The sequence below is a fragment of the Sylvia atricapilla genome, chromosome 4 (assembly GCF_009819655.1).
Source record: "Sylvia atricapilla isolate bSylAtr1 chromosome 4, bSylAtr1.pri, whole genome shotgun sequence".
Classification (NCBI taxonomy): Eukaryota; Metazoa; Chordata; class Aves; order Passeriformes; family Sylviidae; genus Sylvia; species Sylvia atricapilla.
The window spans coordinates 16,334,917-16,350,295 of NC_089143.1; the positions used below are offsets into that span (position 1 = coordinate 16,334,917).

Genomic DNA, 15,379 nt, shown 5'->3' on the forward strand with positions numbered 1-15,379 from the left:
TGGCCAGTACCTACTGCTAGTTTCTGGAAACCAGCACTGCCTCCATATGTTTCTTGTCTGGTTGTTTTGTTCTGTGTCTCTGTGTTCTCTTGACTCTTGAAATTATCCTGTTGTCTGAATTTAATTAGTTTTCAAGATAGGACACAAGGGCATGAAGAAAGCCAAAGACGTGAACAATGGCAGCACAGAACACAGGCTAATAAAGAACAGATTAGATGTTATATGTACAAAAACATCTGACAACTCAAATGAAAAAGCTGTTGGTTATTGGTTTTTTTCCCCCAAAAGAATAAAGCCACACGATTTTCGGTAATTTTCAGATTAGGAAGATATTTGAGTAAGAGCATGACAAATCATTTCTCTTGTGTGTGTTAAGCAGGCAGGATTAGCTAACCAAGTAGCAAAATCAACCATTTTTTAAGCATTTAAATGGAATATGGTTTAAGTTTTGCCCAAGAAATATTAAGGTATGAACACCAGAGATAAGTTACAGGTAATTCAGCGAAATCTGCATTGGTAAATTAAATATATGAAGGTAAAGAAGTTAATACCTCAACAGATTTCTTTACCTAATTTTAATTTGTTTCACATTTATTCAATGCATTGCCTTTTAATGCATTTTTTGTTATTTACATGTAGTAATTCTGTGTTTATATGCATATATTATATAAAAGTTGTTCAATTTTTAGCAAATTTCTGAATTTTTGATTAAGCACACAAATCAGTTGCTTTATATTGCAGTGGGCAAAACCACTGCTTTAACTAAGAAATAATGACCGTCCCAAGACCACAGAAAAGCAAGCTGACACACTGATGAAGAGTCTTAAAAGGAGGCAAATCGCAAAATCTTCCTAGGAAAATAATACACTATCATGTTTATTTGAATGCAAAGATTTTCAATGTTTATGGCCTTATTTGCAATATTCAGCCAACTAAACAGGGCCAAGGACTTCTTTAAAATTGGGTGCTGCAGAACATGGAAAACTTCAGTTACAGTGTATATTGATACTAAAATTTTATTCTCATGTCTGCTATTAGGCAGCAGATATTTCCATTTGGTTAAGAACCTTTTTGGTCCTTCTCCGTACGTAAAGCCGCCTCCTAGGAATTCTCATGACTAAGCATGTAAGCAATACATTATAACTAATAATATTTCATTTGAAGATTATGTACTATTATTATTTGATATAAGCTTTTGGACATAAAAATGTATTAAATTTTAGTCAAAACAGAAGCAAAAGCTTTAGATTTCACTGAGAATTCACTATGCCTCTATGGTCACAGTACTCAGATAAAGCTCCTCATGTATGCAAAGCACTTCCCCAGTGTCTGCAGTGTGATCAGATCACTTTATCTTGGTTAAGTCCATCTGTCAAAATCAGTTCTGTCAGATCTCATTTCCTTTCCCCTCTTTTCCCCTTCTTTTTCTTCTTTTTCTCCTTTCACTTCCTTTTTTCTCCCTTCTCCTTTAATATAATCTGAGTGTTACTGTGAGAAGCAATCTCAGGAGCTTTTAATCCTGCTTAATTTCAAACACAGCTCACAAAGACGTAGCTGAGTGCTTGGCATAACACACAATCATTAATCAGCGCTTACGAAAACAAAGTATAAGAAAGAATGAGATGGGAAGACGAAAACATGAAGAAAAATAGCCAGAAATCAGGATGGTAAGATAAGACAAGACTGAGGAAAAAATTCGGAAACTCAAAGAAAATGTAAATAATGTTGTCATAAAACCACTATAGAATTTCTATTTTTGGCTTTCAAACATTATAAAGCTCCATCCACATGAAACAAAAACTTTCTTCTGAAGGCCATAGTAATAAGAATTCAGGGGCTTTTCAGTACACTGGATTATGAACTCTAAAAATTCTTGACTCCTATTTTTTTTTTTTCATTTCACATGCTATGTGGTTTAGGGTCTTTTCTGCCTGCTACAAAGACCAGAATTATCTATACAACTGTTCCTTATTTAACAATGGCAATCCTCCAGTCATCCACCCCTCCACCAAACCTCCCTCCTCCCCAAAACGCCATTCTAGTGACTATTATCCTTCTGAAAAAGAAGAAGAATTTAATTAAGTTCTTCCTTTGGTTATTAATTTTTTAATATAAAAATGTGAAGGAATATTCAATTTAATTCTGTGCTCTTTTTGATTAAATAATCATCATTTGTACAAATTTATGGTCATCAGTGCAGGTCCTCCTTCCCCCACTTCCCCCTCCACCAACCCTAAGAAACACTTATTGCAGTTCTACTTATTTTCATTTAGGCATAATACTACAGTAAGGAAAGAAGTTTTGGAACCACTTTGACAGGTTCAAGCCATGGAAGAGAAAAGAAAATCAGAAGAATATTAAGAGCAGCCTTTTCATGGAGGTAGGTCTAGCTCATTAATGGCTTTCTGGACTCTTTTGAAATAAGGGCCTGTCACACTATTCTGGGATAAGGTACCAGTACAATTAATAGAATTGCTGCTGGGTTGCTATTTGACTCTGGGTTTCCCAGAGTCTGTTTGAACACGTGCCAAAAAAAGTCTCTATTCGAAGAGAACCAGAATTACTTCTGCCGATCATTCTCAAAGAATTTTCAGAAGGTGAATCCTGAAATTAAACCAAGCAAAAAGAGATTACAGTGATGAAAAACTAAAATGTGGAAGGAATGCCAGCATAGAGGCTGATAAATGCTATTTGCATTAGAAAGGCTATAATTTCTAGCACCAATTAAAGTAATAGTTTTGAACCTTAATGACATTTAATGCCTTTAATACATGAACTGCATGACAAAGGAGGGAAGCACTAGGTGTGTGAGGCCACTTAAGTTGGTTAAGCGTAACAGATTGAACATGCCCATGAAAGAGCATCTCCTAAAAAATTCTGTAAAAGGAGAGAGGTTCAAAACAATCTAAACCAACTCAAATTATGATGTTCAAGATGAATTAATGTATAATGTATCATGCTTTGCTTAAGTCAATACAAAATACTAAAGTAAGGCATATTAAATAACAAAAGTTGAAAGAGTATTCATATTATTTATGAGCACTGTATTTTGCCTCACAATGTTACAATACAGACATTAAAATAACAGGTCTATGAGAAATTTTTTTAAGTTCCCAAAATGTCTCCTACAGGTTACTCATTGTATGAAATCTGTTCATATGAACCAGAGGCAGAGATATATCTGTGCACCCTTTTATTTTTCATGCTTTCTGTAGAATTCACAGGTGCACTAAAACTGGAGGAGTTTTGGTGGTCATCCAAAATTTTTTTAAATATATATGTAATATGAATTATTTCTTCATCAAATATTATCACATTGATTGGATAAATCCTGAAAAGAGAAATTTAGGTATTCTTATTTAGCTGTCTGTGAATTTAGATAATAAAGTGGGAATTAATTTTGGAGAAGGGTGTAACTGGTACAGATAAAATTGTACTAATTCAATACAGATTAAGAATTACATTTCCTGAGACTCTGAGCACTTAATTCTGCTCCAAGCTTTATCAAACAGAAGGGAAAAATTAGAGGACACCACAGGTTTTATTCTCCTTCCATTTTCACTAGCAGCCTACTTGGAGATAAGCAGTCCTGTTTCTGAAGGCATCTTCCCAAGAGGCATTTGGCAGACAATACACTGCCTGCTGACTGCCTTGGTGCAGCGGGAATTGCTGCTTCCAGCCAACTGACTTCTGTACCAATTGAGAAGTCAGACAGAGAGTATGACAAAATCGGCTCAGCAGCACCCTGACAGCCACCAGTAAATCCAACTACACTGAGCTGAAACAGCATTCTGGCAACTGGCTCTGCATCCACCTGCTCCCACCATAACCCCTGCCTGCTCATTCCTCGACCACTTCAGCTTCCAGCGCTAACTGTTTTTCTCAGTGGTTTAGGCTCCCACACTGAACTCAGAGACAGAGAGGCTGCAGTGCAGTGCAAGCACATGCTCTCCTTGCCAGCTCTGCTACAGAGGCAGAACCATCAGCCTGAGAAGACAGTTCCTAATGTCTTAAAACAGCATTCCAAGAGCTATCAAGGCACTGTAAAGCCACAACATCAGTATTAGACTAAACAGAAAGTCTTTTCTTGTACCTTTCCACAGAGAGCTAACTCAGAGCTTCAATAAGCAAAATTTTACTCAATGGAAAATGCCTAAGTATTACACTTAAGAAATTCAATATTCCATTTAAAGGGTTCTTTTTTTAACCCACTATTTAGATACAAGTTAAATTATCAAACCCCTAGGGAGAAAAAACAAAAAAACCCATACAATTGTCAACATGTAATATACACTTTAAATCTGTGATTTTATAATATTTATCAAAAGTATAGAGAAAGCAACATTATTAATATACTGCTTGGTTTTTACAACATTTATACAACATTGTCCCAAACAGACTGACAAGGTAATGAATTCAAAGTATTCTTGTCCAGAAACAGATCAGACAACATTTTTTTAAATGAAGTTAAGAAATCAGCGTTTCATAGGGTACCGAGGAGTTGACTGAGGTCAAGGTTTCCACAGAGAGAAAGAACAGCCAAAATGGACAGAGGACTTGGCAATATATCACAAACCCATTAGCATGTCCTGAACTTCAAAAGAACCTCCTTGGAAAAAAAATGGAATTATAGATCTTTGAAAAGTAAATATGGATTATATTCTTATTAAAAATAACCCGCTCTCCATATAAGAAGAAATAAATAAGAGGCAGAAATGGGTGGAAAACAAAATCTCACAAAAATAAATTGTCAGATTTTAAACACCTGTATGATGGAGGGTTGACAATAAAGTTTAATGTCAGCTTCACAGGAAAACATTATTTATATGAGATACAATAAAGAAATGACAAAAGAGGCAAGCACCAGAGGTGTTTGTGTACCATGAAGTTGGCTGAAGCACAATATGATAGGCTGGTGGTACTCAGCACTGGATTCCTAAAATTCAGCTCATAAACAGGGGACAGAGGGCAGACAAACATGTTCGGAGTAAGGATATTTGGAAATATTGTGGATTTTCCTAATGTCCCTGTCAACCAAGTAGGAAATGTTCAAATGAAAATACAACAAAAGACTGGCAATAAAGGAAAGTACTGGAAAGACTGGACAATATTTGGTGCAGGTAAATAAGAAGTATAAAGCTAATTTTCTTGCAGTGTGCACTGTTAGTATTATAAAGATGAGCAAATAAATAATAATTTGGCTGTTAAAGCCTGTACATCCTTCAGAAAACAACAGGGAGCCAGCAGATTTCTCTCTCCCCCTCTCACTGAGAGCTGGGGAGCTCCTGCCAAAGCATGTGCTTACAGGGTGATTAAGGTACTGGAGCCATGTGTGCAGGGACTGCACTGATGATGGAAATGCAGCGCCCACCGCTCCCTCTGCCTCGTGCTCAGCAGCTCCCCAGCACTCCCAACGCTGCTGTGACGGGCTCAGCTCCTCAAGTGTTTACTGTCAGCTACCATCTTGGCATACTGACAACACCATTGCCCAAGAAATAAGTGAAAAACCAGCTTATTTTGTGGGATACAATAATTCTTTTCAATCTCATCTCAAGGGGTTGCTATAAGCAACAGTTTGCAGAGGACTTTAAAAAAATGAAGCTCTAAAACACTTATTGTATGATAACAATACTGGAATGTCACAATCTTCCTGCAAGTTAAATTTAGTTAAAGCAGAGAGGACTGAAGTCTTTCACAGACCAGCTTTAAAACGTGACATACAACCTAATTCAGTGTTAGAAATGTCTACGAATGCAATAATAGGATTACATTTAAGAAAATTCTTGTTCCTGAAAAAATCACAACAGCCAAAAAAAAAAAAAAAGGCCTACGACTCTGCAAGTTAAAACATGGTGAAACATGTACTGGCAGCTAAATAATGCAAGTGATTATCAGGTCACAAAGGCAAATGAAAGAAAACTAAAATTCCGTCAATAAAAACCTGATGATGCATTGTCATCTGGAATATTGTATTCAACTCTGGTCATTGAAGACGAAAAAAAGTTACAAAACAAGTATTTCAGAGAAATGAGACTAATTAAGACATGGAAGCTTTTTTTCATCCAAAAATATTGAATGGAGTTGGAACATTAGTTTAGAGAAGAGATGAATGAAGATAGTATGCAAAATAGAAGGTGACAGAGAAAATTATGTATGTGACTGCATTTTCCTTCTCTCTACAAAGACAAAGGAATGTTAATGAAACTTTAAAAAACTGTATTTTAAACTGGAAGGGTTTGAGAACAACTCCCTCCCCCAAAATTTATTATCCTAACACAATGATGTAAACTTAGTAGGGTTTAAAGCAGATTGGATATTTTAAAAAAAAAGAAAACTTTTTTTTCCCAAAAGCTTTGCAAATTTTCAAGTTTCAGAGAAACCCAAACACTTACCAGGAGCAAAGAAAATACCTGTGCTACTGGCATTTTATTTCTGAAGTTGTACATTTCTGTTTCTGAAATATTCTTTAGGGACAACTGATGTGGGCGACTGGCCAGAGTGGAGTGCTGGTTTGATCCAGTCTCAGACTTCCCTCACCTCTCTTTTGATAACACCTTTTTAACTCCATAAACCACTTATTTTCCAACCTCTTCTCTCCCTCATTCCCTTTCACACTATGAAGCTAAATACATCTCCGATCCATAAGGATTATAAGACAACTATCACTAATAGTTGTTTTTTTTTTTTTTTTCACATTAAAGCAGCAAGTATAGCATAAAGCTTTCTCCATATAACTAGCAAAATGTATTTGTCAAAACTTTAACTCCTTTTCAACACATTAACAAGGAAGCAGAAACAATCCTGTGATTCTCAGCAAATACATGATCAAAGGATCAAAGGACTCTAGTTCTTCCACTCAGTTTATCCCTCAATCTCAGAGCATTTCCTTCTTTCCTGCCTTCCTTCCTTCATTTCTCTCCTTACCTTCCACTCAACAGGAAAGTGTTATTCTCTCTATGATAAGTTCAGCCTACCAATGGTTCAAATCATATCTTGTATTGTATTCTTCTGAGTTACTCAAAATCTATCACTGAAGTTCTGTCACTACACCAACATTCATGGGTGGGCATCTGTTTAATACAAAATGATTACTAAAATTTGATTTTCTAATGTTCTATTTCCTCTTACACCTCTTGAGCAAAATACTGTGATCTGCATTTTATTTAGCCAGAACCTACGAACTAGATACAATAGACAGATAACAGATATTTTACACAGTATCAGTATGAACTATATACACTGTGCATATGTATATAAGCACACATATATCACTATATTTTAATGGATTATAGATCTCAGAATGAGAAAAAAACCTCATTCTGGAAACCGAATGATGTCTAGCCTAGCAGGAAACATTGAGCATCAATTTGCAATCTGTTAAATGCTTAACCAAATACTGAAGGTGTTATTACATGGATACTTTTATTCTCCAGGACAATAAACTGCTGAAGAACATAGCATTCCATGCTTAAAACTCAAGAGGATTTCTTACATATCTAAGAAAAATATCGTGCGAACTTCAGTGTCTTAGTGGTTAGCACCAGAAAAATAGCAAAAAATATTTGACATATACTCCCTTCTCCTTTCTTGCAATATTTTTCCTCTGCGCACATAGATGTACTTATGCAAGTAAAAACTTTGGTATACAGCTCATTAAATAAAGAATACTGCTGTGTGCAGCCTTCCTGGCCACTGTGAATGGATTTTATGAAAGATTCACTTTATTTGCAAGCAGAGGGATTTTTTCTGAGAGCTGTGAAAGGTAGAAGTGTTTGTATTATACAGCTGAATGAATATATTGGATCATACAGAGTCAACCAGGTCAGTATTAACAACAGTAATTATGAACTGACAGATGTGACTACTATTCACATCCTAAGAAGAAACCATGGTAATTCCAACCCTGTAATGTTCAAAACCACAGGTCAGATATCAACAAGCCAATTAAAATCTCACTGTGGAGTCCTAGTTTTAAACATTCAAGATAATCTTGTATCATCAAAATACTGAAAATCTTTTTATTCTGAATATTTTCTCCAACTCATTTACTTCTAGTCAGACCTCACTTACCAGGTTGTCATCACAGCTACTTTCCCACTATTTCCCTGAAGGGAACTCCCAGATTCCCTTCCAAAACACCGCCCCTGCTGATCCCAGAAAAAAAAAGATGTTCACGTTGCTGTGCCCCTGTCCATCTCGTCAGCAAGCTCACCTTTCGCTTTTGCTGCTCACCTGCACAGATGACAGTGCAGCAGAAACTTTCCTACTGTGCCCATACAACCTCTCAGCCATGTTGCTTTTAGAGACTGTGCACCCTTGCAGCACCCTGGCTATGACTCTGCTCTACAGTCAGGACGTTGTGGTACTTTTTGTATGACGTGTCATGGGACACTACCAGTGTCCAGGTTCCTTTGGTACAAAGTTAGGTGCTCTTAACACTATTGACTACATTTTACTCTTGCCTTCTCAGATTACCCTCTGGGGATACTGCTTTAAGCAGAACACTTATCGGTGGTATGGATTGCTGATCTTTCATGCTAAGATCTGGCTCTCTGCTAGAAGGCTGACAAATAAAGTGACTGAAGGTGAGTGGCACAGTTTAAACCCAGTTGGCAACTAAATCTCACAAAGCTGCTCACTCACTGGCCCCAAAATAGGATGAGGGAGAGAATCAGAAAGTTAAAACTGCAAAAACTCATGGGCTAAGACAAAGACACTTTAACAGGTAAAGCAAAATCTGCATGCAAAAAAACCAAAGCAAAGCACAGAATTCATTCACCCTTTCCCAAGGGCAGGCAGGTGTTCAGCCATCTCCAGGAGATCAGGGCTCTGGCACATATAACACTGACTTGGGAAAACAAACATCACAAAACTTCTCACCATTCTTGATCTTGCCCCAGCTGTATGCCCTGAGCACGATGCCACATGGTACAGGATACCCTTGACCCCAGCTGGGTCCTCTCCCAACTCATTTTGCTCTCCAGCCTCCTCTGGTGGAGTTGGGTGAGGAGCAGAAAAGGCCTTGCTTATGTGTAAGCACTGCTCAGCAGCACTGAAAATATTTCTGTTTTATCAACACTGTTTTCAAATCCGAAACACAGTCTCATACCAGCTGCTATGAAGAAAACTAATCTTATCTCAGCCAAAACCAGTACAGAAAGCAACCCTGAAGTCAACAGGCTTTAGAGTCTGCAGCGGAAAGCCATTCACTTGTGGAAAAGCAAGGATTCCCAAACTCTTTATAAACCAATTCAGAATGCAGTTTACTCATGAAATATGAGTAGCACATACAAAAATAACTCATTAGATAGTGTAAAGGTATTAATTGCTTTCATACACCTGCATATTTGTCTTTATATCTGAGGTTGAAGGTGTTTACCAAAATTCCTACCCCATATAATGCATTAATTTATGCAAATAACAAAAGCTAATATATAGGAAAAAAACCTTTTCTGTTTAATGGGGAAAAGTCAGATTACACACATTTCAGTAATGGTCTCTGGAAGGTTTGTTGGGATCTCAGTAAGGCCTTTCCCACGGCAGTCCACGATGTTGTTACTACAGGTGCAGGCAGCAGGGCAGTGCAAGACACTGCAGGATGGAGCCATAAAGGACTGGTGACCTGCAAAGGAAAGCACAACATTTTACACTTACTTGAAAAATTTAAGAGAGGACTTCTAAAATAAACATTGTAGTCTATCAGTACATTCAAACTGCATTTATTTAAACACAGAGTTAATACTAACATGCTGATAAAACGCAGAGAGGTGAAAGACAAAGGCTATTGTGACCGCTACATAATTTTTCAACTTCTTTAGCAACACCCATTCAAAATTGTCTCATGTAAAAAGACTGTGGCCCATTTTTTCAGATATAATTTCTTGTATGCTATTAAAAACTAATTACTGATTTATTTAGTTTTCGGAATGTTGTATAGCATTAAAAATGCACATGAAGAGAAATGAATAAACTTTGCTATGAGCATTGAATGTGACCTGCCAGTTTTGTACTGTTCTGGAAATATTTATTTGAATATGGTCCTTCAGTTATGTATTGGTCATAGACAGTTCTGGAGTTTTTATTAATTTAATGACATTTTCATTCAGTCACACAAAAATACATAAAAGTTTTGACTTCACATCTCTCACTGTTTTAGCTCAGCAGACTTCTTCCTCCCACAATCTGCCATCCTTTGTAACTCAGGTGGCTAGTTTACCTACGTTCCCCCGTTTCTGAGTGTTGCATGTTAAAGTCAAAAATTTTAATTGCATTTAAACTTAATAATTTCATATTTAGATATGCTTTAGAAATTAAAAACTTTATTATATTTTCCTGCAAATATAGGAAAGGTTGAAGGTGCCCCTGCCCATGGCAGGAGAATTGGAAGATGATCTTTAAGGTGTCTTCCAAGCCAGACCATTCTACGATTCTGTGAGACAGAATTTTACAATATAGTAATTGGATTTCACATTTATGTTTGTGTAACTAAAGTAAAACGATAATCAAATCTAATCTAACACACAGCATTCTTTTAATACTACCAGTAAGGAAATGTTTCACCTACCTTTACTGAACAAAAACACAATGATTCAGAGAGAAAACATGTTATTCCCCTCACTAATAATCACCATTATAATGATCAAGTTATAAAACTGTTCTTGACACCCAGGCTCTGCAGCCATAACATTTACTTGTAAAATATATGAAACGATCTTGTTAGGAGCCCTTTTAAATGTACATAAAGGCAGAATTAGTGGCAAGGATACTGTTAGCATTTGCAGTATGAAGATGGCAGTGCCTTAAACTTCAATGTCAGAGGCTATTTAATAAGGACATTGTGCTCTCCATAAACTCTTTTAGAAACATAGATCTGTACAAATTTTGGCATATTTGGCAATAGGCTTCTGGGGGTTTGCAGAAAATCAACCAGTAGGAGAAAGCCTGCTGAACCATGGAAAAGAACAGCAATATTGCATCTGGTTTTTAATGTCCTTGGCAAAACTTGAAACAGTAGACAAAATTTACAGAAAATTTTGAATCTGAGTGTAAAAATATTTAAATAAGAAAGATAAACTTGCCTTCTTCCTCATCTAGAAGACACAAATAAAGGAAAAAAATTGAATAGAGAAAATGTGATTAGTAATGAACTGTTAGTCATTTCATTATTTCACATCAAAAAATAACCTTATGCATTAAAGCATAATAATAAAAAATTCAGAAAGTTACTTAGAGATTCAGACTAATATCTAAGTCAGGAAATAACAAGTATATACCTATAAAGGTTAAAAAAATCCTTATTACTAACGGGCTTATGTCCTCAATCAGTAAACCATTTATTTCATTTCCTGTATCTCTCCCCCCCAATTATACTTTTTTAAGGCTACAAAAATCTACGTGAACGCAACATTTACACAAAATTTGCACGGACACGAGCACCCCCACAAACACCAATAAAAACGATTCGATCTCTCTCAACACGCACTCATGCCGGGACAGTGGAGAAGCCAACGAGAGTCAGCACAGAGCCCTAGCAGTGAGCCCTGAGGTGCCAGCGGGTGTGGCTCAGGGCAGGAGAGGCGGGCTGGGTTTCTCTTACCGCTGCAGACAAACTCGCGCTTCTGCACCTCGGCCACGTTGTGCCCGCGGAGGTGCGAGGGCGCCATGCACTGCGTGTAGAGCCCGACGCGCGGGCGCTGCCGCAGCCAGTCCGACAGCCAGGCCAGGTGGCAGTCGCAGTACAGGTTGTTGGAGTGCAGGCGGCTGCGTGGGACCAAACACGGAACAAAACACATCCCAGTTAGGAAGGACAAACAGAAAAAGCAGCCAAGTTTGCCCAGCCCTCCTTTCAGCAAGAAACTACGCCGATTTATTAATAAAACTGCCAACCAGTAACTTTTTTACATCTTTCGTTGAAACTCTGGGAGTTACGAGTTAATAAATAAAACTACACAAGCTGCAAATTTACTTTTTATTTGAAGTCTAAATGAAAAAAAAAAAAAAGAAAAAAAAAAAAAGGTTTCCTAATAAAATAACTTTTCTGTAGTTTCCTGTTTCTTGTCTGAAAGAAAAAGTAAATATAGAATAGCTTGACAGATGACATGGGTCTCTTTAGTCCAGATCTCCATAAATTGTGAATAAGACAAAAAATATCACAAGAAAATTGCCCTAGAGTGGTAATACTCTAATATCAGAAATAAAGGGTTAATAAAAGATTTTGTTTCCAATTAGATATATCTGTAAGTCTAGCCATTATTAGTCTCTATAGAAACAGCCTGAAAGATCCCTTTAACAGGTCATACTCATTTTCTGCTGAACAAGATAGAGTAATAACTCAATATAAAGCACCTTCTTTCACATCTCTTTTCTGATTTCCTCTCTAGTTGTTTAATAGCAGAAAGTGGGATTAGCTGCTTTTGGCTGCTAGGGGTCTACATTTTAAGCAATGCCTGAAATTAATTAAAAGACCAAATGGAAGTAAGTGATGGAATTAAGAAAGTTGTCTCTTGTGGTGTGGTCTGACACAAGACCGTGGCTCCTTGCCAAGTGGCAAAAAGCACTTTGCCATTGATAAAATACCAGACAAATGTATTCACTAAATTAGGTAAATTACCCTTCTCTGGCTCTTACGTTTTCTTAAACTACCAAAAAGGATGTCCACATCTATAAATCAAATCATTACTCAGAATTGTCCGTAATAGGGACATGCCATTTTGGTCCTTTTTAGCTGATGTGCTCAATCCTAACTAAATAACTGGAAAGGAAGTGCAGGAAATTCAGGATGTAGACAAAGAGTAACTAATCCATTAGAAAATAAATCTGCAAAGCAACATGAAATGTGTAACCAACATAAACTAAAATATTAACCAACAGTTTCTGGCCCCCCCCCCCCCATAAATGACTAGAAATTAAAGGCAATATATTTTTCCTGTACTAATTCTTGGGTGGGTATGTTGCAAATACAGCTCATAATGCAGCACACTCATTTAGTGGCCAGCTGTAGGCATGAAGACCATCACAAATCAGAAGTAATACCATTGAAATCAGTATAGTTATACAAGCATATTCTGACTGCAAATGGGATGTAACAGCTATAATCCAGGACTCTGTGTGTCCAGTTTAATTTGTTTCTAAAATATATTTTCAGAAAATGAAATATACTAAACCAAAGAAAATGTAAATATTGCTAATTTGATTAACACTATTTTATGGTTCAAAACAGAAACTGTATTTGAAAGTTCAAAAAAAGTAGAGATTGCACATTTTCATGACTCGAGCCTGAAAGAACAGAATGAAATTCTATTATCAAAATCTACCTGAGGTGACCAAAAGCCCATGGTCAGCCCTATTTAAGTACTCTCAGATTTGTCCAAGCAAAAAAATAGCTGCAATTCTGTTATGAAATCAACAGAACTACTCACCTGTGTGAAGTTTCTTCAGTTACAACTCGTATGCTAACCCGGGTGATTAATCCTACTGATTTCGGAACAGTTGTGCAACTCAACATGGGTAAAAGAAACTAGACAGGTTTTTGTAAAAGTAATTCTTTAACAGGTACTCTTGAGCTCTGATAGAAAGATTCCATTCTTTCTTAATTCCCACTTCATTGGAAAATCTGTTTAAAAGTGACTGGACTAAACCTGGTTCTGCCAGTCAACACAATCAAGATTTATTTGTCAATATAAATATATGAAAACCTAATTCCAGCCCATATGACTTGGATACACGGTCTTTTCACTGTGCTTTGTTTTAGAAGCCTGAAGATTTCCTCTGTCAAAGTCATAACCTCTAAAAATGGGGACCTTATTGTAAATGCTGACACAACTTTAATTATAATAGCACTACCGGATGATGCTATAATTTTATGTTACAAAGAATGTTGGCAAGCCAGTTTAGTTTAATTAGGTCTGCTAGCAGTACAGTAATAAAAGCATAAAGATTTCCCATTTATCACAGCTGACAGTCAATCAAATAATCTCCAATGTTTCTAAATGAAATGTGACCCATTCAATAGCTCTAAGTACAACAAATTTTTGACTTTCAAAAAACATCAATTTCTTTCTCTATATAGCTGTAACACGTAAGAAGAATTCCCCCTGCCCTCATCTTTTTTTCGTTGGAAGGTGAAGCTTTTCTGTGACTTAATACAGCACTATGGAAATCCCACTTCGGAAGAAGCCATGAAACTGTTTTTATAGACTTATTAATTTCATATCCTAAAAAATTTGATGGAAAAGGATCCAACTTCTTCTTTATCTCCTGAGTCCCAGGTATAGCTTTGAGGTCACTTGTTAGGTTTACCTTTCAGAATTAGCTTACATAGACACACAGACACAGACTTCATGCTCGTCAACCTCATGAGACATCAATATTTTTTATTTGAGCTAATGTTTGCTTTGCCTATATATATATTTATAGATCCCTGACAAAACTTATAAGGGTAAAAATAAAATACTGGACTGATAAGAATGGCAGCCAGCTTCAGTGGGACTACTCACAATGTTCTGAGTTTGGGCATATGGTTGAAACTTGCCACGGATAATCGAGTGATGTTGTTATTGTTGAGAGTGCTGCAAAGCCAAGAAGAAGCATATTAACATCTTAGGAATTTTGTCACAATTAAAAAAAGCACAGCATGAAATCCATGGTGTACTGTTTTTAAGGATGGATATCAGGAAAAAATTTCCTGCTTTTAGTTATGTTTTTCCTTCCTGTTGAATCCCTGACAAAATCCCCAACAAACTAAATATGGTTTTATCATTACCACGTAAGTAGTAGTATGACTTAGTAGTAATATTGCTTAGTATTGTCATTCCTAAGTAAGAAATCACAGTAGCCTATAATTCACTCAAAAGGAACTTCCACCAGTATTAATAACATCTATGGCATTCAAATCAAAAGTGACATCCTGAGGTAAAAAAGAGTGTCCTTGGAGAAAATGCCTTGGTTATAGGATACTGATTTCTCTTTCTAGGTTCTGAGAGTGTGATGTTTGACAGATGAAAGAAGAGCTGAATGGGTTTTTTTCTAAGAATTTTAGAAAAGATTAACTCTGGGCTATGCTTAGGTTTTATACAGAATGAGTTACAATAGATGATCCAGAGCTGGAAGAAAAATAGGGCAGCTTCCAATACGACAGAAGTCAAGCATTACAACACTTTAGCAAATTAGTAATTTAAAATTTAGACAAGGTGTTGGGAAATTGAGATAGTGGCTAGAAACAAATCTTAGCTAATTCTTGGCTACACAAGCCAATTATACACAGTTACATGTAGTTTGTAAAGATTCAGAAACTTTATGAAATAACTTGCAGTAAATATTGTCTTTAGGCTGCAAATAAAATGCAAGCAAAGCTTGACTCAAAAAAAAGGAAGCAAGCAAT

The 15,379-nt window shown here is 36.5% G+C and overlaps 1 protein-coding gene across 1 annotated transcript in view; it reads right to left on the reverse strand.

Moving 5' to 3' along the window:
- SLIT2 (slit guidance ligand 2) overlaps window positions 1-15,379 on the reverse strand; it is a 113,532-nt gene that overhangs the window by 80,637 nt on the left and 17,516 nt on the right. The window contains exons 4-6 of the mRNA XM_066317677.1: window positions 14,496-14,567; window positions 11,597-11,760; window positions 9,484-9,622 (exon numbers count right to left, since the gene is read on the reverse strand). Coding sequence (XP_066173774.1) covers window positions 9,484-9,622; window positions 11,597-11,760; window positions 14,496-14,567 — 375 coding nt within the window. The remainder of the gene's footprint in view (window positions 1-9,483; window positions 9,623-11,596; window positions 11,761-14,495; window positions 14,568-15,379) is intronic.